At 37.4% G+C, this 24661-nt stretch overlaps 1 protein-coding gene across 19 annotated transcripts in view; it reads left to right on the top strand.

The window, feature by feature from the left end:
• The window catches only part of dlg1b (discs large MAGUK scaffold protein 1b), a 126496-nt gene extending 102425 nt beyond the window's left edge, over window positions 1-24071 (top strand). For 11 of the 19 annotated variants that reach the window (XM_028473660.1, XM_028473665.1, XM_028473667.1 and 8 more), the window contains 15 exons: window positions 243-387; window positions 2652-2781; window positions 5447-5603; window positions 5770-5872; window positions 7653-7767; window positions 8179-8355; window positions 9526-9592; window positions 13499-13598; window positions 15755-15796; window positions 17408-17458; window positions 18388-18489; window positions 19300-19472; window positions 20323-20432; window positions 20521-20612; window positions 22146-24071. In XM_028473660.1, the coding sequence (XP_028329461.1) occupies window positions 243-387; window positions 2652-2781; window positions 5447-5603; window positions 5770-5872; window positions 7653-7767; window positions 8179-8355; window positions 9526-9592; window positions 13499-13598; window positions 15755-15796; window positions 17408-17458; window positions 18388-18489; window positions 19300-19472; window positions 20323-20432; window positions 20521-20612; window positions 22146-22252 (1671 nt within the window). In that variant the 3' untranslated portion in view covers window positions 22253-24071. Of the gene's footprint in view, window positions 1-242; window positions 388-2651; window positions 2782-5446; window positions 5604-5769; window positions 5873-7652; window positions 7768-8178; window positions 8356-9525; window positions 9593-13498; window positions 13599-13903; window positions 13938-15754; window positions 15797-17407; window positions 17459-18387; window positions 18490-19299; window positions 19473-20322; window positions 20433-20520; window positions 20613-22145 lie in introns of all 19 variants that reach the window. The other 8 variants (XM_028473661.1, XM_028473679.1, XM_028473672.1 and 5 more) reach the window with 3 other exon arrangements.
• The last annotated feature ends 590 nt before the right edge of the window (window positions 24072-24661 follow it).

Here is a 24661-nt window from a genome sequence, read left to right on the forward strand (position 1 = left end):
AGTACATATATAGTTTTATATACTAACGATGCGTCATTTCAACTTTTAAATCACTGTTAAAAACTCACCATTTTAATCTATCTTTTAATTTTTTATTGTACTGTTGTTTTATTTTGTCTGAATTATATATAATTTGTCTGAATTACATGTAATTTGTCTGTTTCTTTGTATTGTAGATTAAATATTGTACAGCGTGCTTGAGTCCTGAAAAGCACTGTATAATATTCTTATTCCTATTTCAGGTGAACAGCGCTTGCTTGGAGGAGGTGAGCCACGAACACGCCGTCACTGCCTTGAAAAACACTCCTGATGTTGTCTACTTGAAAGTGGCTAAACCCAACAGTGTCTTCATGAACGACAGCTTCGCTCCGCCCGACCTCACCAACTGTGAGTAACACATTTTCAACACAAGTTTAAGAAACACACAAAAGATCACCAGAAGCTGGGCTTCCATCACCCTTGGAATTGCGCAAAATCTAAAAAGTGCAATAAAAACTGGTAATGAATACACCTGAATTTAGGAAAAAACACTCAAATATCAAAGCAACCTTAAGTGGAAACACGTTCAAAGCATAATTTTACTTTGTCGAAAATGTAGAAGTATTGCTTTTAATTTGCGATAAACTGTAATGGAAACAAAGCTAGAGATTTTTTAGAACTTCTCAGAAAGTCACTTTTCAGAGGCTAAAACTCTAGAAAACAGAGTTTTCAGGGAAAATAAATGTCCAATACTATGTTGTTCGGTTCTTAGAACAAATGGAGATGGTGAAAAATAGCATAATACCGCCCCTTTTAGTAGTTTTCTACAGGACAATCACACGAGCATACAGTACCTATTTATCTAACCCAGCGGTGGGCACATTTTTTTCACAGCGGTGGCCACAAAAGTGTGTTTTTGTATTTCTGTGGTCTTTTTTTGTATATTTTATATATTTCTATGTATATTTGTAGTTGTCTTGTGCATTTTTAGAGAAAATTTGTATATTGTTGTTGTCTTTTTTCCGCGATTTTGTATGTTTTTTAGAGTCATTTTGAGTACATTTGCTATTTTGTGTATTTTTTCATCATTTTCTGTGTTTTTTGAGTCATTTTTGTTTACTTTGGCGGCTGCACAATACCAGGACCAGGACCATATGGCCACCAGTTGCCCTTTTTTTTTTTTTTATAACCTACTTATTTTTAAGACCTTGTCCCAGATTCTGTGCATTTAAAAAATAAAACTCATGCTTTGAGATGATAACACATGGATGGTTTAAATGTTAAACTCTATTGTGGTCAGTTTAGATATTTTGGGGCCTTTAAAGTTACAGCTGTAGTTAAATAGTGGATATTTGTTATTTTAGCATAACATGGAGACACGTTTGTGTTGGATAGACGTTGAAGAATGTTTTCCAGAGTACAAAAAATTATTTATTTCAGAAATATTCCTTTTTTCCTTTTTTCAATCTGCTCATTGTGTGTAAACTGTTGGTCCTGTGTGTAAGCAAGGACGCCCCCTCCCCCCTTTCTCTGTTTTAACCTCTGTGTTATCACTGAGCTCTTCTGCTGAGGTTAAGACGCGTGAAGGTCGTGCAAAAAAAAAATCCAATCAGAGACTGCTGAGCGGCATTACAAGCCCCAGCGGCTGCTGCTGTGCACGCCTTAGCTGAAGCACAGGAACACTGTGGTAACGTCTAATGATGATCTGCTGCATCTGTTGTGGAAGTAAGAGAGATCTGTGGGCACTGTTTGGATGACGCTGCCGTTTCTCGTCATGCTCTGTTTAGGTTTTAATACATTGGTCAGATGGGATCAGATAAAACATCGCTCCATCGCATTTCATTAGTTTTCTTTCTTTAAAACTTAAGGAACAGCCAAACGTTAGTGGAAAATTATTTGGGGTATACATATTACTTTTACAGAATCATTTTGTGTATTTGTTTTTATTTCAGTATTTTTCTGATGCATTTTTGGCATGTTTTGTTCAGTTTTTGGAATCATTTTGTGTATATCTGTTGTAGTTGTGTGTTTTCTGGAGTTTGCTTGCCATTTTGTGTAGTTTAGGAGTCATGTTGTGTGTTTGTTGCCCAGATCTGCCATGCAGTAACTCAGCATTTGTTTCTGCCTGTCTCCAGTCTTTGAAATTACATGATAAATTGTTCCCATTAAAAAAAGATAAAGAAACGGCTAAACGTATTTAGCTTAAAATTCAAAAGTTCAATTGCACAAAAATTCCCAACTAATGTCAGATATGATTGGACCATTTTTAAAGGAAACAAAATGTTTCTTTAATGTTTCATCACAGCAGGAAATATTGATCAAAACAGAACCAACATTGTACTGTAAGCGATGCTTTTAATGTTTGATGTGTTCCCTAAAAGTTGTAAATAATTTGTCTCACACGTCCTGTAAACGGATCGAGATCTGAGCAGCTTCTATTTCCCGTGAGTAGTTTAGTTTACGACCCCTTCGATGAAAACTGCCGTTGGTGGTAACAGGACCCTGATAGGTACGGCTGAGCTGTAGGGAATGAAACCCACACACTCACACCACATATACACACTCACACACACACACATGCTGCTGCGAGGAATCACAGGCCGGCAGCTTATCTTGTCCAAACTGATACTTCTTCTCTTTTTTTTTTTCTTCCATTTTTCTTTCCTCCTCAGCATACTCTCAGCACATGGAGAACCATATCAGTCCCTCTAACTTCCTGGGCCATCCCCTCCCTCCGCCAGCATCCTCGGGACGCTACTCCCCGACCCCGAAGAGCATGCTGGGAGATGATGATGTCACTCGGTGAGTCTAGAAAGAAACACTGTAAATTAATGTACTGAACATTCTTCACCTCAGTTTTGATTTCACAAACCCTTAGTATGTTTAAACAAACATGTTACGTAAGTTTTTAATAATTTGTTTTAAGACACAAATTGGTAAATTAGATAGAGAATGACGGCTGTAGTAGCACAGTGATGATTTTATTAGAATGAGAAATTATTCAGTAATGGTTAGGGTTTGTGTTAGTGAGGGTCATTTAAAGGGCGGCAGTTCCTCCTGGCTGCAGCCTAGTGCTTACTCCTCTGCCCTCCCGTGAGGCGGTGTGTGTATGTGCCGCCACCCCCTACGGTGGTGTAGAGAGAGACCCCACGCCACGCAGTGAGACCAAGAAGACCTGTCTGACCCAGTCGTCCTCCGCACGGGCCATGTGGTATGGCAGCTCTGCCTCCACCCTCCTCCAGCTCCACGCCACGGCCGTGAAACACCGTTCCTTGAGTCCCCCTGTCTCAGCGCTGGTGCGCTCGTGGCTACGGCATGCAGTGATTGGCTCTGGCGAGCATGTGACTAGTGGCTCAGCTCCGGTGGCGGAAGACAATTTTATGAAATAATTAATCAACGGTATCATTGCATTTCAAACAAATCCGACATTGCACACCAGTGAACCAAGCGGCAGCCATGTTGAAACTTTCAGGTCACACAGGAACAGACAGACAGATGCACAGACAGACAGACAGGGATTCTTTGGTTTTATAGAGAATGTAAGTAAGTAGTTTATTTATAAAGCGCGTTTTGCAGATAAAATCACAAAGTGCTGTACAGAGTTGTGGTAAAAGTACAAGTGCAACACAATAGAATAATAAAACAAGAGCGCATAAACATCATAAGAACGGCAACAATAAAGGAGAAATACAAATTAAAATCCAGTTAACTAAAAGCTTTTCTCTAAAGTGTAGTCTTCAGCAGTTTTTTAAAAGTGACCACACAGTTGAGCTCCCTGAGAGACTGGTGCAGGTTATTCCAGAGTCTGGGAGCTACAGCCTGGAACACCAGGTCTCCTCTCATTTTAAATTTAGTTTTTGGGGTCTTTAGGAAACCCTGACCTGAAGACTGAAGGCATCGCCCTGATGAGTAGGGGCACAACAAGTCCGAGATATATTTAGGGGCCTGACCATGTAATGCTCGGAACGTGAGAACTAATATTTTATATTCTATGCGAAACTTAACTGGAAGCCAGTGCAGAGTAGCAAGAATGAAGGTGATGTGGGATGTTCTAGAAGCACCAGTTAAAAGTCTGGCAGCAGCGTTCTGAATGATCCGGAGTCTGTTTAGGGTCGACTTATTAAAACATGTAAAAACAGAATTACAATAGTCAATACGAGATGATATAAATGCGTGTATGACCAGTTCCAGATCTGATTTTGATAATAGATGCCTCACTTTAGAGATATTTCTCAGGTGGTAAAAACAGTTTATAGTCAATTGACAACAATGTCCCTCCAAAGAAAATGGACTGATCAAAAACAACCCCAAGGTTTCTGAGGCTGGTTTTAACAGATGAGCCCAGATCACCAAGGGAGTTTTTAATTAGAGGGATGTTTTTATCAGGAGCAATGATCAGAGTTTCTGTTTTGTTTGAATTTATCTGGAGATAATTTGATGACAACCAGTTTTTGATACAGGATATACAATCTAAGAACTCTGATAAAAAGTGAAACTCTGAGTCATTAAAGGAGCAGTACAACTGGATATCGTCAGCATAAAAATGATAAGACACATTTTTAAAACCACGAATCAACCGACCAAGAGGCATCAGATACAATAAAAACAAAACAGGTGTTTAAGTAACTCTGAGCTTCTCTGCCCTCTACTGGTGCAAACCTGCTCCGACAGTAACACTTGATGGGAGGGCTCCGTTTAGTACGTTAGTGTCTGATAAACAATCATTCCAGCAAGTTCATTTTGTCTTTTTTCAAAGAAGTTACGGTTTCATTTATTCAGACAACTTTTTTTGGGAAATTGACTTTGATCTCCTGACATGTTTCGACTGCTAACCTTCAGTCTTCCTCAGAGGCGTCTGCTGCCCAGTAAGAACACATTAAAACAATCAGCCGACGCCACTAACATACTAAACGGAGCCCTCCCAAAAAGTTGTCTGAATAATTGAAATCTTAACATAAACAAGACAAAAAAGCATCATCTTCGATATAATTATTGGGATTATCAGCAGATGTTTAAATAATATAACATCAGGAGTGGAAGAGTAATTATTGATAGTGATCACTTTGTATGCTGACTAATTTGTACATAGAAATTGGTTCTCTTTGGTTGTTTTAGTAGTGTGTTTTTTTTTTATATATATATATATATATATAAGAAATTGCCTTGGTTTGTTGCAAATAATGTATGCATTATGTCCATGTCCGTGTGTACACTATAATACTTCATCTGTTGAAGTTACCTTAAGGTAATTAATATTAAAATTTAAAATGAGAAAGTAATCAGTAAATGAACAAACTGTCTGTGCTCTAATCAATATTTTAGAAACATTTGAAAATGCATTTTTTTTTTTTTTTTGTTTATATGTTTTGTTTTCCTGTTTAATTTCTTTATTTAGTTGTTTTTTTTGTTTTTTCAACATTTGCATACAGCAGAATTGACACTAAAGCTGACTTTTGTCTTTAAACAGGGAGCCCAGGAAGGTGGTGCTGCACAGAGGAGCCACAGGCCTGGGCTTTAACATTGTGGGTGGTGAGGATGGAGAGGGCATCTTCATCTCCTTCATCCTCGCTGGGGGACCAGCAGACCTTTGTGGGGAGCTGAGGAAAGGAGACCGACTTGTGTCTGTATGTTTCAAACACGTGACTACAGTCACAATGAAACATTATTATTCAAACAGTCCATTGCTTTCGCAAGTGAAAGATCTCTGACTTGCTAACTTTAGTTATACAGACACAATTGCTGGACATCATCATCTGAGTAAAAGTATTTTCCTGGTTTCTGCTCTAACAGGTTAATGGTGTGGATCTACGCAATGCCACCCATGAGCAGGCCGCCGCTGCTCTAAAGAACGCTGGGCAGACGGTGACCATCATTGCTCACTACAGACCAGAAGGTAAGACACACACTATGATGAGACATTTAGTTTCAAAAGCGTTATTAAAGTAATTTACTGTATAGAATTCAGTTATGCATTTTTTCAAGCAGTCACTGAGGCATAATAACTTTTGAGACAGTTATGCAAACATTGGCAACAAATGTTTTTTCTTTTTTGTATTAAAAAATAACCAAATAGATAAAAAATAGATACAATTTTTTTCAATCCCTGACTTGATCTAAAAAAAAAAAAAAGTGTTAACACTTAAAAATGTGGGATATTGCAGTGTATCATCAGCAAAACTTGGTAACATCAGGAGGAGGCATGGCATAAACCAAATTTGTCAAACTCAAGGCCCCGGGGCCAAATCTAGTCTTTTGGACCATCTAATTCGGCCCACATTAGAAAGAAAAAACATGAATTTCTGTGTAAATTACCAAATAATTCAGATACTGTGTCTTAGCCCTTCTAAATATTATTATTATTATTATTATCTGTTATTTTTATTTAGTTTGCACATATTAGTCTAACTACTCTTATATTTATGTTTATACTTCTTTTTTTATTTCTTTATTTTTCTTTATTCTAGTTGATTATTATTATTTAATGTTACACTACCTGAGAGAGCACAGGTCACCAAAAGAAATTCCTCGTGTGTATTCATACTCCCCTGGCCAGATTCTGATTCTGATTCTAAATACACAAATTCAATGAAATTCCACAATAATTAGAGGATGGCAATTTTCCCATGAGTTTATCACATGACTTAAATCTTATAGTCTCAATTTGTTCAACAAACTCAACTTTCCACAAAATACTTTACATGCTTTGCACAAATTAAATAACAAGTTCGGATGAACTACGGCCGGGCCCGCGGATTGTCTCCACGCCGAATAGCACATACCACATTCCCGAGAATTCAGTTTAATGACTTGGTTCCAACGAGTGAAAAAATGGGGGCCTCTGGCACCCCCGCAGCACATAATGGGCCCCATTCATATATTAGTATGTGTCAATGATTCGGTACCACCAACTGTCGCAATATTTGACTCACAAATAAATGAGAAAACAACTATAATGGAAATTTACGAAAAAAAGGGGGGTGGGTCCCTCGGTCCCCTAATCGAATTGTGTCAGGCATAATCGTAATCGACATTGAATTACCTTTGAAACGATATACCACATGACTATGTTCCCATAAATTTGGAAATTACTGGAAATGGGGGGTGGGGCCCCAGGCCCCATTTAAAAACAAAAAAAAAAAAAAAAAAAAAAAAAAAAAAAAGGGCTCAGAACGTGTCATCATATTCATTCATAGAGTATTCATACCAAACTGCATTCCGATCTAACGACCTGGCGTCCCCGTGACACGTACGGGGTAATGGGTCCCATTTATACATTGGTATGTGCCAATAATTTGTACCACCACCCGTCGTAGCACATACATGTAATTGAAGAAACACATGCTCTTTGTTTGATGGGTATGTTTGTTATTTGCAGAACAAAATGCACTTGATTGTGAATTATATTTTGTATTTGCAAACCACACTGTCTTTGTTTGTGAATTGTTGAATGTGTTATTTTGGCATGATTTTATCTACATCATAAACTTCCAAAGTTGTAGAGTTAAAGTATGAAACGTTTTTAAAATTCAACCCCAAGAGACACACAAAACATTGATCCATCGGAACTGACATGAGTCTGTGATACGATTTAACTAGTTAAACATTGAGTCCTATCAGAGTACGGTGAACATTTTCTAAGTCTACGTTTTTGTTTTCTCTTCATTAATGGACAGAGTACAGCCGGTTTGAGGCAAAGATCCATGATCTGAGAGAGCAGATGATGAACAGCAGCATCAGTTCAGGATCTGGATCACTGCGAATGAGTCAGAAGAGGTCGTTGTATGTCAGGTGAGATGACAACAAGGGAATCACTCTTGCAGAGACTCTTATTTGACAGTTTTCACTACATTTAACTATTGGTATATTGAGACAAACAGTGTTGTTAATTTGGGACTTGTAATCATGGTGTTAGATAACAGGTTATTATACAGTATAACTTTTTTTTAGTGTTAATATATTGTTGGATAAATAATTAAGTTGATAGACATAGTAAAAAAGAAAAGATTGAGTTTAATTTGGAGATGATCCGGTAAGTATTGTGGATACAGTATTCAGAACAAGTTTTGGAGTATAATGTGGATGTTTGGCTGGTTTTACAGCACCACCTTCTGGCGACTTTGCACCTTTAAACTTGGTGGAGATTTGCTCTCCCCCACTGCTCTTCTTTTTTTAAATGTTTGTGTTGTTTTTTCTTTGCAGAGCTCTATTTGACTATGATAAGAGCAGAGACTCTGGATTACCCAGTCAGGGACTCAACTTCAAGTTTGGCGACGTCCTTCATGTGGTGAACGCGTCAGACGACGAGTGGTGGCAGGCTCGACAACTGACGGTGCAGGGAGAGGTAGAGGAGGTGGGGGTCATCCCCAGCAAAAGACGGTGAGTCAAGTAAAAAAAAAAAAAAAAAAACAGGTTCACATAAAATGGTTACTTTATTGGAGGACATTCATTAATGGACAAAAAACAAATTATTCTATTTAGCTGACAATTTATTGAACTGGCATCAGGTTAAAGACCATGCTGTCGACCTGTTAACAGTGATCACTAGGGGTGTAACGATTTGTTTTATTCCATTCGAATCACAATTTGGTGTTGCCGATTCAATTCAAGGACAATATTGGTTCATTTAAAACGATTCGATCCAAAACAATTCAATAACTTTTTAGCCAAAATAAAAATGCAACCAGTGTGAGTGAAATAAATACCTGAATATTGGACAGTACAGGTGCACTTTCATAGGTTGTCAAATGTATTCACATTTTATTTAAATAAAGTCCAACCAACACTTCAGTTTAAATTAACAGGATGTTCACTTTTCTGCTTTCATTTTCAATACTCAATGTGTTTTTAATAAAAATACATATTAGGTTTACCTGACTCTTCTGCTTGTTTATATTATATTAATATCAAAATTTAAGTGCAGCCAAGATCTGTTCAGGTTAAATGAGCAGTGCTTCAACGTAATACTTTTCATTTTGTCTTGATGGTGAGCCTGAGGCTTCTGCAGAGCTAATGCTAACGAGGTAACGCTACCACCGCCGCTGCTGCTGCTGCTCCAGTGAATGCAGTCAGAAGGTCCTCGTTGTCGATGGCTGACACTGAATATCTGTCTGCGTTAAAGCCGAAGTGTTTCCACACGCTGGACCCAAATGTGGATTGATAATTTCTCGCACGCCGGCTTTTCCATTTTGTTTGTCTGCTGGCTCGTGCCGCATGACGTCACAGACAGCCGACAGAGTAACGTAAATTCTTTAATAATAAAAGCGCTTTTAAAACACATCCATATTAAGTCTGACATGCTTAAATCCAATGCGTTATATTCTTATAGTGATACAATCAATTTATTACCTTTTAGAATGATTTTTGATTCATTAGTGTCATCCGGAAGGCCAACTTGCCGAGCACAAATCGATGTGGTTGGATCGTAGGAATATATATCGATTGATCGATCTAATGGATGAATCATTACAGTGATCACTGATTCTTGAATCTCAACAACCAGTAGTACTTTCAGAGATTAATTGACCTTTCATCTGTTTTCAAAACCAGAGTAGAGAAGAAGGAGAGAGCGAGGCTAAAGACGGTGAAGTTCAATGCAAAGTCTCGAGACCGCGGGGTGAGTGGATCAACTGTGTTTCCCTGTGACGTGTGAACGTGATCACTGCAGCAAAACACAAATAGAACTAGTTGGTCAATCTTCATCCCACTGGAGTTTTGAAAAAATATTTAGTGCTCGGCATTCAGAAATGCCTTTAACCCTCCTTTTATCCTCAAATATTACTACAACATACATACATACATTATAACACAATTTATCTTTGGAATCAATGAGACCCCAGGGTTATTTGCCTCCAGAAAATGATTTTTAGAATATTATTGACCAAGTTTTTGTGTCAGGCATTTTGTTTATTTTGTTGAATACATAAATAACTCCTTGATAATGAAACCTTGACCTGTTATCTACCGCCACCATCAGGCCAAAACTTTTAAATTAGAATTAATTTATCTTGAATAGTTTTCATCCAAATCTTCTCAAATTTACTGACAGCATTAATGACCACTAGAGAATGAACCCTATTGGTTGTGTTGATGATATCACCTTCAGGGATGTAAGGTCACAGACAGACAAGTTTTGCACCGCTAAAACAGCTTGGGGTCAAATTGACCCCAGAGGAACACCAATGAATGCAATTTGTGTTCAGCACATTGAAAAAATATCATGAAATATAAAGCAAAATAAAAAAGTCAACTACTATTTTTTGAATGATAAACAATGAATGGGGTCAAATTGACTCCAAGGATAATTTAAGGGTTAAAATGAAATCTGCAAGCTGATGTAGTTCTAGTCATTTTCACATTGTGCTTGTTCTTATTCAAGATTCAGTCTTTTTTAGTATTATTTGACTCTTTCAATAAGTCTCATTGCCACCAGGGAACATGTGTAAGTTATGTGCTGATGAACTCCAGAGGGATGAAGACGTCCTGTAGTTGTTGCATGGTTGTTCATGTCAGATTCTTTCTGTAATGTTTCTACTCAACACATACACACACGCATCATGATGTTGAAGTGCGTGTCCTCGTCGCTGCCACCTGATCTCCTCCCACTAACGTGTGACTAAACCAGTGCGTGGGTTAACAGCATGATGTCATGATGTCCATGACGTGTGCAGCATTTCTCTTTTTCACCAAAACCTCAGCACTGCCACGTGTCGCTTTAACACACGTCTCCACACCCCCCACCCCCACCCCGCCCTGTTCTCCTGTTTAACTCTTATTACTGAGGGGGGAGGCCAAGCATGACCCCGAAGTCCCTCCTCCACTCCACCCCCCTCTTCCATAGATGGAGACAAACGCTTGACATTGACTGTCTGCTGCTCACACAAACCCTCTCCACCTCTCACCTTTCTGCTCTTTTTCTGTCCTGCTGTGATAGGTCCACATACACCATGTGATGTTACCAGTGTCGGCCGTCAGTCTAGTCACACCTGAGAGATTTTAAAAACCTGACACTTCAGCTGAGAAGCAACAAAGCTGACTAAAATCAGTGTGATTATGTTAGATTAAATAGGTCGGAGTTCTATCAGTTCGTCTACATCACACATGTCAAACTCACTTCAGATAAATGGTCAGTATTTGGCCCCCGAACTAAAATTAGTTTGACACCCTTGTAGACTCTACATTAACTCTGCATGTCTTTAGCATGTTAATCTGCTCTCCTCACTGTCGCTGTGCAGCAACGTCCTCTGAAACACTGTCACTCTGATTCTACACACACACACACACACACACACACACACACACACACACACACACACACACACACACACGTACGTGATGATGAGGTGGAAACAGGGCGAGTTAGCTGCTCGGTCGGCATTCGAGCCTTTGACTCCGGGTGGCTTCAGTTCTGTGAGGCGTGAGCTGCTCTGAATTAAACAAGAAAAAATAAAAGTCAATGTTGGAGCCTAAGTAGTCCATCTGTAATCTGTGTCCTGGGATAGTTTACTGGTCCGTAACAGGCAGAGAAATGGTAGACTAGTTAATTCAGAATTTTCCAGACAACCTAAATTAACTCTGTGCAGGGAGAACATGCAAATTCACCTTTTTGTAAAAAGTTTCCATATAATGTTGCAGTGGGTTTAGCTGACTGCAGACTTAAAGGGATCCTCCACAGTTTTTACAAATGTGGCCAAAAAGCCTTTGAAATGTAGTTATTAGAAGATGTATGCCAAACAAAACACATTATTATGCACCATGTTTGTTTTATTAACTTTTAAAAATGAGTCTGTTGAAGGACTCACACCCAAAAGGACTTCTGCTTTGAGGGTTTGTATCTTCCACAGCTTAACTTCCGACATCAGAGCGTTATTAAAGGTCCCTTAGGAGAGCTCTTCTTCTCTGCTTCATTGTCTACTACAAAACCACAGAGTTGGAACTGTTGCCCCTTGCAGTCACTACAGATGGGTACCGAATTCAGTACTTTAAAAGGTATCAACCAAATTCTGAAGGAATTTCTCGCTACCTGGTACCGATTCATGTAAAATTAAACGGTACCATGTTTCGGTACCAAAACGCATCCTTGTGACTGTGAGTGGAAGAGTAAGCAGTTTTCCAAGCAGTACCTGAACACAACATTGCACGCACAATAGCATAATGACTGCAGTCGCAGCGGGTTCAGCAATGGCTGATAGAATGAAGTTGAAAGTATGGCTCTGCTTTTTAAAATGCGCTGCAGACCGAGCACCTGCCGAACCACCACTTCACGCAGAAACATGACAGTGTAAATGTGAGCTTCACTCCGAACAGCGTGATGTACCGACTACAAGAGAGTTGGAGAACAAGCTGCTAAGTGCTTCAGAGCGATGTCTGAGATATTTCTCAGTTTTGTGGTGCACACACACACACACGCTCCTGTGTCCAACAACCCGCTGAAACAGACAAGAAATGTCCAGTAATAAAGAGAAAATATAAGGGAGTGCTTCACTCCGCTTTTTAATCACATTTTCCCTTCACCTCGCAGCTGCATGGGCCGAATAAACATAAACAAAACAGGCTCCTCGGCACACATGGTTTTTAGGATAAACAGGATTAGAACCAACTAAGCTCTGGCACTAGCAGTAACACAGAACGAGAACTCAGTTCTTTTGGTATACCAGAGATACAATGACTCCACTTCCAGAGCTGTAGACTCAGGAAGCAGACCGGGTACAGCCGCTCTGCTTCGGCCGAGCTATAAATAAGTTCATTTTTGCCGTTCACACATTTTTTTCAACTATGTGCACAAATGCAAGAGAAATACTTGCAATGTAAAGTCCTGTCACATAGAGCTGCTTTTTAATGTGTATTGTAAAAAAAAAAAACATTGCATAGTTGTAGTTAAGTGTTTTCATGATGAAGAAATTTGTAAAACAAATTTTGCTACATTACAATATATATTTGTTAAAGTTTGTTATTAATATAATATGAGACATAAATATGGTAATATTTACAATTTATTACCATACAAAAGTACCGAAAATTGGTACGGTTGAGTACTTATACCGATTCAATGTGAAAGGTACCCATCCATAGCGATCAGACTATTTTCGGGTCACAACTGTTTTTATTCTCTTTCGGTAAATAAAAGAGATTTACACCGGCATCTGTAATTTTTCCTGATTATTTGGAACAACCAAAAGCAGCACAAGTTGGCATTTTGACTGAAAAAGCTGCTAAATGATCTAAAAATTAGGCTGAATGATTCACTCCAATAGAAAACAATGAGATGATGGGGCCGTATGACATCATCTAAAATGATTAAGTAGTCCCATTTCTAAAAGGTAATGCAATTAATATGGCGCAAAATAATGTGTTTTGTACATTTTAAAGGTTTTAGACCACATTTGTAAAAACAGTGGAAGTTCCCTTTAAAAGACAAAGCCGTTACACACCCTAGCATTTCATCTCCCCCTCTTCCTCCTCCTTTTTATTTAATTTTTATTTAATTTATTTATTGTACCATCATCCTCCTCCTCTTCCTCAGCAGTCTCTCAATGACAAGCGTAAAAAGAACCTCTTTTCCCGAAAGTTTCCCTTCTACAAGAGCAAAGAAGCGAGCGAGCAGGAGACCAGCGACGTTGACCGTAAGTATTCGCGAGTCTGGGTCCTTCTGAAATGGTCGGCGACAGGAAGTGAGATCAGCTGGCAGCGGCTCCACGTGTGCACTGTTCATCCCAATTAATTGGTGATTTGTTTTAAATCGGTTAATGATCTTTAGTCGATGGGAGTCCTTCCGCTTCCTCCTTCGAGCCAAAATGGCTGCCCTGGAGCCGTGCGAAGCGGTGGTGTTTCCTCTGCTCTCACTGTCTGTCGCTGTATCTCAGTAACTTTTGTTTTTGTGGTTGTGTTTTTTTGTTTTTTTTTTTTTATTTGGCTCTGCTGACCACAGGACAACAGTGACGACATGCTGTCCAAAGGCCACAGTAAGTGTGTCTCCACCGCTCATAGACTCCTCCTCCAAAAACTCCCATCAGGCCATGTGGTGTCCACCTGATATCCATATGATGTAGAATCCACCATGTAACTCATATGTAGACAGATCAGTTGTATTTGCTCTTAGGGCTGGGCAATATATTGAGATTTAAGATATATCGAGTTTTCTATTTTGGTGATATAGAAAATTACAATATCGCCTATATTGATATATTCTTTCTATAAAAAATAATAGTTTTAGGAGGCTTTGGTTTTGGTACTTCTCAGTACAGCATGAAAAACACAGTTGGATGGATTTCTGAGTGCGTCACTCACACGTGCTGTCCCTTAGAGGAGAAAAAACCAAAGTGGCACATATTGTTAATAAATATGCCTGTGTTTTAACTCAGAATTGTTTTTATGGTAAGACTTTATTGAGTTAAAAATTTCTGCATATTGTATATCGCCGTTTTGGTCCATATCGCCCAGCTCTATTTGCTGTGCAGAAAGCAATACATTTCATTTATTAGAGGTAGTAAATTTCACAGGAGTGAAAAAAAAAAATCTGGTGGACTAGTCCTCTCCATCCTCCCTCCTGCTCCTCGCCACAGATCATCTTGGAAGCTTCAGACGGGGCTTTAATCTGTCCACTGTCTCCGTCGCTCATTATTTTGGTTTACGGGTGTTTGTGGTTCTGCTTTTTCTTTCACACTTTGTGGGTTTAACTGACTCTGAGAGTTCATCAGGAGAACAGTTTGACTTTAGATTTTACAAACTGTTTTTTTTTTCCCTGTTGTGATTGTTTTGGAAAAAATACGTTTAAAAAATTGCCTTAAAAATTGTTAAATGCTCGAGGAAAAAGTCCAACAAGAAAGCACACGCCATATTTAACCACTTACTGGGGTGTGCATCGCCATGAATCTGATAATACGATATATATCCTGATACTAAACAATACGATATACAGTATTACAATATCAATAATTAGAAATTTCACCTTTACAAGTTACAAAATGATATGAAATACAATTTATTTTCATTATTTTAAACTTGTGACAAGTAAATTGACAAGAACTAATTATTAACGAACTGTAATTCAAATACCAATATCAAGAACCAGTGGTCAAAAACTGTCAAATTACATTTTTCTAAAAAGTTTAACTTTTGCTTCTACAACAGATTCTGTTAAGTTTTTAAATTATTAATAAAGTAACCACATACATCTATTAAAGTGCTCAGTATGTTTTATGAAAATAACAATCAACTTCCAAACTAAAAAGCATTTAGTAGTGAGGTAGTTTAACAAGGTCTGATGTGGTTCACTGGCACCTAGTGATCAGGCGTTTATGTGCTATGCATAGGTTAAATGTATTTTTTGTTTTTAAAAAATGAGTTAAAGAAAATTGATTTGGACATTTTTTGGATCATTACGATAATCTTCCGGTGATATATTGCCAAATTTTTGTTTTTCTTACACCCTTACCATTTACTCTTTGTTCAAAATTAAAATGATTTGTCCCACACACTCAAGTCACTGGACTGATGAGATCATAGAGGCACAAAAATAAAGGGAGAGGGATGATCTATGTTGCTTTTTGTGTTTATTGTTTAAAGGAAAAAAAGCAAAGAAGAAAACTAAAAGTATTGAAATGTCTTGATGATGAAGATGAGTATTTGATGAATTCGTGTTTACGGTGACACAGGTTTGAGTTCAGAAAGCGACTCTTTGTCAGCTGTGACCTCGTGACTCTTGAGGCAAAGCATCATGGGAAAGCGATGGCTGACTGGGCGTGTCCACTGTTTTTTTGTTTGTTTGTTGTGATTTCAGAACATGTGACCTCTAACGCCAGTGATAGTGAGAGTAGCTACCGTAAGTGTGCCACGCCGCCGCCGCCGCCAACAGGAAGCACTAACGACGAGCGGATTAACCCCGTCATGTGATAATAACTGTCTCACCAGTTAGCTTTAGCAGCACAAACAGAGTAACAGCATGAGTTCACTACGATTGATTTGCTAACACCGTCTAAAAGTGCATGGATGAGATGTGGACACAAAGATCTGCATGATCTGCTCACAATTGAAATGTATTCATACAGGAAGAAAATCTGACACTTTTCTGTTAAATGCAGATTAAATCACTTTTTTCTATTGAAGCTTATTGAAATATGCTTTGTGACCGATAGGGATTTGTTTTCAAACTGATTCAGAATCAGTGTGTATTATTGATCCAGATCAGATTTAATAGAATCTTCTATGGCATGAAGTCTGTTTGGTTAAAATGTTCTCAAAATCTGTTAAATACTTTTGACATAATCCTGCTAACAGACACAAACAAATAAAGTCAAGTGAAAATAATACCTCCTTGGCAAAGGTAAATTTCACTTGATTAACCTACTGACAAGGGATGTTTAAATCAAAGTTTTTCAAATAAAATAATAATAATAATAATAATAAAATGAAATCGCCTAAAATGTCTATAAATCTTTTTTTTTTTTAATTACTGACTAAAATTATATTTTTTTAGTCATCGACTGTGCCCATTTAAAAATCAATACAAAATGTCACAGAAATTGATACTGTATATAGTGCAGTAAGCTCAAATATCTTAAAGTATTATTATTTGGTAAATTAAAACACCCTTCACAAACTCAGTTGTATTCTAAAATAATGTAGTTCAAATTAAATCTGAGCTGGTGTATATTGTCACTTTGTGCACTAATACTGGCTACTCTGTATTTGTAACACGGTATAACAAACATGATCATAAAACACATTTAATCTGAAAAATTAGTGATATAAAAATGGGGTCTGGTGGGTGTCTGTAGTCTGATTTAATACCAATAAACTTTAAAATAATGAATCTTTAGACAAACTTGTAGTTTTTAATGATCCAGCTGTTCTCTCACAGTTCACAATAAATAAAGTGTCATTAATAATAGTGACCGTATTGGCTTATAGTTACAGTTTTAATATGAGGGAAGGGAAAGGTAAATCCTGCACTGCATTTGTTTGATGCTGGCGCATGCTTTCAAAAAAAAAGTTTTTGGAAAAAACTCCTAACATGTGAAACGTTTCCCGTGCACACAATTAAACAACTGAGGAGAGCTGAGTTAGCGCCCCCAACTGACACAAGTATATTCTGCTATTCGAAAAGGCACCTGCAGCACATTTTACTTTTTAACCATGTTACCACGGTAACTGTCAAGACAGGAAGCATCGATCCACGTCCCAGGATTCATCAGATGAACCATCAAATCTGAAACAGATTCCTTCACCAGAGATTTTACAGTCATTAAAACCCACACTGTTGAATTTAACACTTTTGGGCTCCCAGAATCAATTTAATCTCATTTCATTCACCTCCCCTCCATCCCCCCTCATCCTCCTCTTCCTGCTCTGCTATTCCTCACTTGCTTATTTTCAAATTTAGCTGGTGTATGTGTTTGACTGACCATATTTGTGTTTGTGTGTGTGTTTACAGGTGGACAGGAAGAGTACGTCTTATCGTATGAACCCGTCATGCAGCAGGAAGGTTAGTCTACACTGAGACGTGACAAAAGCAGAGAATGACTGGTGTTTGTCTAGTTGCTATTGGAGAAATATGTAAAATTATTAGAGATGCACCAATGACACTTTTTCTCAAACCAATATGATACCGATACTTTTACTGCTCACATAAAAACAAATGTCGATGTATTGGATAAGAAAACATGATTTTAATTGTCTATTAAACACATTTAAAGTGAAAAAGAAACATTTTCTGTGAAACTATTGCAGAGTTTTGATTTTTTTAGCAAAATAAAATAAAATAAAGTCTCCAACTTTCAAACTGAAAACACATGAGCAGACTGTCCTCCTTTGACTCAAACTAAATATCAAACTTTAGTCAGCATACAATGGAACAGAAGAGGATTAGGACCAATGTTGATGGAGAAAATAATTCTGGGCAATTCAAGATTAAAGTCGAAATTTCAAGATTAAAGTCGAAATGTTGAGAATAAAGTCGAAATGTCAATAATAAAGTTGTAATGTTGAGAATTAAGTCAAAATATTGAGAATAAAGTTGACATTAAATCATTTTAATCTCTTTTCACTCACTTCATATCAAGAATAAAGTCGAATAAACACGCCACCATTCAAAGCAATCAGTGAATTACAATAAATATGAATATATTAGTGCACTATTGGACTGATATCGGTATCGGAGCATCCCTAAAAATGATATGTGCAGTATTTATAAAAAAAATTGTGCTGCTCCATGCATTTATCTACTACCTTTAATACCTGCTTATCCTGAATCGGGGTGTAGATGTAGTAAACACACTGAGCCTTCATTGTGATTTTATTTTCTGTATTATTAATAAGTAAAAATGGTTTATTGTAATGTATCTTCATGCATTCATAGTCATGGTGTCTTTTCAAAGTAAAGCTCACACTGACCCGTTTCCTTTGCTGCAACAGTGAACTACACCCGTCCTGTCATCATCCTCGGCCCCATGAAGGATCGCATCAACGACGACCTGATCTCAGAGTTCCCTGATAAATTTGGATCGTGCGTCCCACGTGAGTCATGAAGCTTCTTTATTTATTGAAGGAATTCAAATACAAAGAACAAATGAGATGAAGTTTTTGGGTGTTATGATGGATGATAAGTTATCATGAAAATCACATAGAGGTTACACAAAAGTTAAAATATCCAAAATTGTTTGTTTTCCACAAGGAAAAGCAGTCACTGAATCAAAAATCTTTGTGTATATTGTATAACTCACTGATTGTTCCATATTTGACTTATATTGAAATCATACACAAATCTAGTTTTTCTTTTACAGAAATGGGCACTGAGAATTACTAGTGGAAGTGTATAAAGGGAACATACAAACCTAATAGTTATACAGCAAAAATTATTAAAATTTCATAATTTGGTACAACATTTTAAAAACTATGTTCAAAGCTCATTTATAAATCTTACCCACAAATCTGCAAAAAACTATCATTAAGAGACAAATGAATTATAACTTGAAGAATTGAGATATTTGGAAAAACCCAAGTTGAGAACTGTGACAAAACAAAGGTCTAACAATCAAAATGACATCAAATTATCAAGATCACTTAATGTGTTCAAAAAGAATATGAATTGTATTATGTTGAATAAATATGAAGCAGAAATGTAACTGTATTGTGGTTTCAAATGAGATGTGACAATAACTGCATTGCATTTTGCCTTTTTTTAATGTAATTATATTTTTATGGAAGGGGCAGATGTTAAGAGTTTTACTTTTTTCTTTTCATCTTTTCTTCTTTTTTAAATGTGGAGGAGAAAGAAATTATTTTTAATGTCTTGAATGAAATAAATAAATAAATGATCTCTTCTAGACACGACGCGGCCGAAGCGAGACTACGAGGTGGACGGCAGAGATTATCACTTTGTGGTTTCCAGAGAGCAGATGGAGAAAGACATCCAGGACCACAAGTTCATCGAGGCCGGCCAGTACAACAACCACCTGTACGGGACCAGCGTCCAGTCAGTCCGAGAGGTGGCTGAGAAGGTAAACTGGGATGAGTCTGGGGTGGGACAATGTTTGTCTCAATAAATACAAAAACATTTTTCCTAGTGTGAGTTGTCAATTAAATGTAGTTTTTCCTCTTAAACTCTAAATCACTTTTGAGTCTGTTTTGATGAGCTCACTGAATTGTTTTGTTTAGTACTTTAGTACTTGTGCAGCTCAGATTTTAACTTTGAGCAGAACGACCTCTAAAGTCTTAGATCAGACATGGGCAGCTGGTGGCCCCAAAAATAAATTGATAGAAAACTTGGTTATGAAAACTCCGGGGAGAACAGAACGACGTAGATCAAAAGAAAAACAATTAAAGGACAATAAAAGACATGCAAAATGGAAGAAAAGTACACAGAGTGACAAAAAAAAATACACAAAAGGACCACAAAAGAAAATAAGAACACACTAAAAGATAAAAACAAATGGACGAAGTGATTAAAAAACACATAAAAGGACAACAAAACTACACAAAAACACACACAAAACCTTTTGTTCTTCACTGTATTAATGCTTGGATCGATCATTATTCCAATCAGAATCAGGTTTCACATTTTGTGGATAAAAGTTTACCACCCCGTCTTAGAAAAACAATCACTTTTTTAATATACTAATTGCTTATGTGTTGTTACTATGGTAACTACTGAAAAAAATCTTGCATTATAGTGTTTGTGTAATTTTAAAGTGCACAATGACTGGTGTCACTTTATATTTGAGGTCAGAAAAAACTTTTTATATCTATGAGAGAAGTTTGGCTGGTGTAATTTGTCGGATTCAACACTTTTTAGACCATAAGCTTCGTCTCCATGGTAACAGCCCAACTCTTCCTTTGTTTTTTCCTCAGAGTAAACATTGTATCCTGGACGTGTCGGGGAACGCCATCAAGAGACTACAGCTGGCTCTGCTGCACCCCATCGCCATCTTCATCAAACCCAAATCTGTGGAGAACATCATGTGAGCGTCGCCCGATCGTCGTCATGCCGACGCCGCTCAGGAAACTAAATGCGCTGAATTGTTCTCGTTCTCTGGCTGTTCTCTGCAGGGAGATGAACAAGCGTCTGACGGAGGAACAGGGCCGGAAAACCTTCGACAGAGCCACCAAACTGGAGCAGGAGTTCACCGAACATTTCACAGGTCAGTGAGTGGCATGAAGACGAGCCAGTCAGAGACAGAGAAGAAAACAGTCAAATAGATTAAGACCTAGAGTAGGCTTTAAAGATCAATAAATCAATGATTACTGGCTTGAAAAATGATCCTTTCGAGTAAAAGTTTCCCTTCAACCTCTTATTGACGGTGATTGACTTTCCAGCATTTTTGTTTAAGTTTGTTCCCGGTATTCCTTGTCCGAATTTTGAGTTTTCTGCGTAAACCCCCCAAGAAATCATCCGCCATTGTTTTACCACAACTTTCAGGAAATGAAATGTGTTGGGAAGTCACTTTAGTGGAGTTTTTTGAGGCAAACACAAATCCCAATAAGAATGAAGTAAAAACCCTTCTACGCATCTGTCTACAGGACTTCACATCCCACAATGCAATGCGCCAAACTTCAATAAACAAGATCAAAACAAACTTTCAAGTAGAAAATTCAACGTTTTGCCTTTTTTTTAGAGCAAAGGATTTTTAATTTATTAAAGCTTCAGTATGTAAAATCGTGAGATTTGTATAAAAACAACCACGCTCCCTCCTCTACCTTGGATAGGCATCTCTTAGGTTTACACGTGATTTATCCCATCTGTTATCATTCTCCCTCTGAGGCAGTACGTGGGGCCTGCGAAATCACGGAGGTCTGCATGGACTCAAAGCAGACCTCCATGAGTTCATTCTGCCCGAGTATGTTTGTGACTTCAGACTGTTGCTTCTTCCTATTTCCACTTTCTTTGCCGTGTAACCACTGTGTCTAACACCACGATGGAGAATTCTGCTGCTGGAATGTCCGCCATTGTACTTCACTACATAGAACGAGAACACACTTTGACTTTAGTCAGGCAGCCAATAGTTACACCCCAAAACAGCTCATTGAGCACTCTGTTTGTAAAAAGATCTCTGATTGGCTGAAAAGTCATGCCACGCTCCTGGATTTCTAAACCTATGATCCAGAGCCAAGAGAAGGAGAAGAAGTCCAGTGTCCTATCAGAACACTTTGAATTACAATATGCTTAAAGGTGATTATGGATTTTTGACCAAATGAAGCAAAAAAAAACTTGTATACTGCAGCTTTTAGAAGTACAAAATCCTCAAATGACATATATTTGTAGCTTCATGTTTTACACCTAAGATATTCTGAGTGAATAATAGACATTATTTAAATACAAAACTGTTGAAATTCCTCTTTTTTTCCCCAAAAAATGTCTGTATTTTTCCGGCTCACTTAAGATTAATTTAGGTCTTATGTAGAGTAAAATCAGTTTGACACCTGAGCACTAAAGGCCATCACTTTAAATTAGTGATGCATCAAAATTTCAGCCACCGAAAATTTTCAAAACACTTTTCTCACCAAAAAACAGGCTAAATGCAAAGGAACTGATAATTTGCATCATAATTTATTTTGGTGTTTCGGTTTTCGGCCTTGGTTTTTTCGATTTTGGTTTCGGACAGTTATTTGCATCCTTACTTTATATACTGTGTGTGTATAACTGTGTTTGTGTGTCTGTGTGTGTGTGTGTGCAGCCATCGTGCAGGGCGACACTCTGGAGGAGATCTACGAGCAGGTGAAGCAGATCATCGAGGAGCAGTCGGGTCCTTTCATCTGGGTCCAGTCCAAGGAGAAGCTATGAGGACCGGTTCCTGGTGTCTTCCTCACCCTTTTGCTTCATTTGTGGGACGGGATCAGACGAGGAGCAGGCTGTCAGACAGGCCGCCTCCCCCTCCCGCTGCAGGGACGGCCCAAGGGAGCACGTCTGGTTTCCTCTTTCTTCTTCTTATTTTGTTGCCTGATGAAGACTCCAGCAGAGAAAAGCACATTGAGCGTTTGAAATCCTCCACCCACAGGACGCGGTACATCTCCTTAATGTTTAAGGGCGGAGAAACTTCAGAGAAAAAAAGACAACGGCGTGAACGTGTTGAAGGAGAAACATACGAGATTCAGTTTGTATCTTATTTTGTTTTGTTTTTCTTTGTGGGTTTTTCCCCCCAGTTATTGTCTCCCAAGGTAAAGCAGGCGGGGGCGGAGTTTCAGTCTCAGGCAGCGACGCGAAAAGCAAAACTTTGCACGTTTGAGCTTTAACAGCATGTCAGTAAAATCCCAGATGATTTCCCATCATCCCTTTGGTCTCCACGTCGTCTGTCACAACTTTATATTTTGTGTTCTGCGCTCGTCTCAGAGATGATTTTGTCCTTAATTTCGTTTTTTTTTTTCGTTTTTAAGAAAATAACTTTATTCACTTTTTTATTTTATTTTGCTCCTCACTGTCAGATGTTTACCAGACGCTGCGGTTTCCTGCTTAAAGGATACGGCGCTGAGATTTTAATAACATAGATAAATAGTTTTATCATTTCTAATAAACACACACACACTCATGTTTCTCAAGGTTATTTTAGCTCTTATTAGGCAAATTTAGTTCAATAATATTGTTCATTTATTTCCACACTATTGTGTCTTAATCTAATTTTTTACTGCAAATCAAACCTCAAAGCTGTCAATCATATTATTATTATTATTGTTATTAGTTGTGTGTGTGTGTGTGAACAAAAAGCAGATTATTTTTTAATAAGAATAAAAGCTCAGAAATAACCAAAGAAAAAAAATCTCCCAGATAAGAAGTCAAGATGTCTAATTTATAATAGTCTTACAATGTTATTTAGTTTAAAAATAATAAATAAAAGATCCTATGACCAAACAAAGATACATTAAGATAAATTTTAATTATTTTTTCCCAACTAAGGCATGAAAAATTATTAGACCTTAAAATTTATGCGAATGTTTTTTTTTTTTATTGTTTTTTTATTCTGTTTTTTAGTTTGAATTCTAACCACAAAAATCAACTTAAAAGTAAACAATTTCAAAAGCTGATGGTCAAAAGTTGGATTGAAGTAATGAATTTTGTATAAAATAATAAAGCAATTAAATTATTTTATAATATGAAAGTTATTTTATTAAAAATGTAGAACTTGATTTTTTCACGAGAGTCTATTGTCGGGTAAATGTTTTTTACGCAGTTTTAATTTTGTGAATGAAATATTTCTGCTGCACTGTCGTCGTAGTAATAATAATAATAATAATAAAGCAGGAACCCGGCTGGTTGTCATGGTGACGTCTGACAGCGTCGTCAGTGTCTTAGAAAAGGATCACAGATTGGCTGTAACCATGGAGATGGAGCTGCCACGACTGTGTGGAAACACGCACACACATACGCGCTTGTACGATGAGATTTTGACGGATGTTCTCAGTAAACTGCCTATTTTGTTAAAATTAAGTCTATATTAAACTTTACTTAAGCACTACTACGGAAACTATTTTCTTTGCATTGTTAATCACGAGAATAGAGACGCTCTAAAGATATTTGAATATATAAATATATTTTTTTCTTTTTCTTTAAATCACCTCCTCCTCTGTCTTTTTTTCTTTTTTTAAACATAATAAAGACTTAACAAGAAGGCTTTGACTTTTTTTTTTTTACCATCAGCAATTGTATATATCTAACAATAAATTCATTTTAATCTGAATTGAGTGGAAAAATTAATGTTTATTTTGTTTTTAAAGTTGTAACGATATGCGATTCATAAATGACAATTGGATATAAATACTAATACAATAAGAGCAGCTAAGCTAACATAGGAAAGTAGATGGTGAGAAAGAAGTTTGTGATGTTTGTGTCTTTCCTCTTTATACTGAAACAGTCAACTCATTTAAAAAAAAAAAAAAAAATTGTAATAATTCTGTTAACCAAACCAAATAAATCTCATCTGTTTCCATCAAAACACCACGCTTGTGGTTTGAGCACGTGCTAGTAATCAGCAGGTTAAAGACGCACCTGTGTGCTCGTGAGGCAGCGCAGGAATAAAATGGAGAGAATGCGTGAGGTGAGAAGTGTTTCAATATGAAATTTTAAATTTTTTTGTTTATAATTAATTACCTTGAGGTCGTGTTGCGTTCATAGTCAAAACGTGCTACAAGTTTGAAAAAAAACACTTAGAAAAAAAATTGAGATGATGCAATCACATAAAAAATTTGAAAAAAGTGGAAA

This window comes from Gouania willdenowi, chromosome 17, assembly GCF_900634775.1.
Source record: "Gouania willdenowi chromosome 17, fGouWil2.1, whole genome shotgun sequence".
Classification (NCBI taxonomy): Eukaryota; Metazoa; Chordata; class Actinopteri; order Blenniiformes; family Gobiesocidae; genus Gouania; species Gouania willdenowi.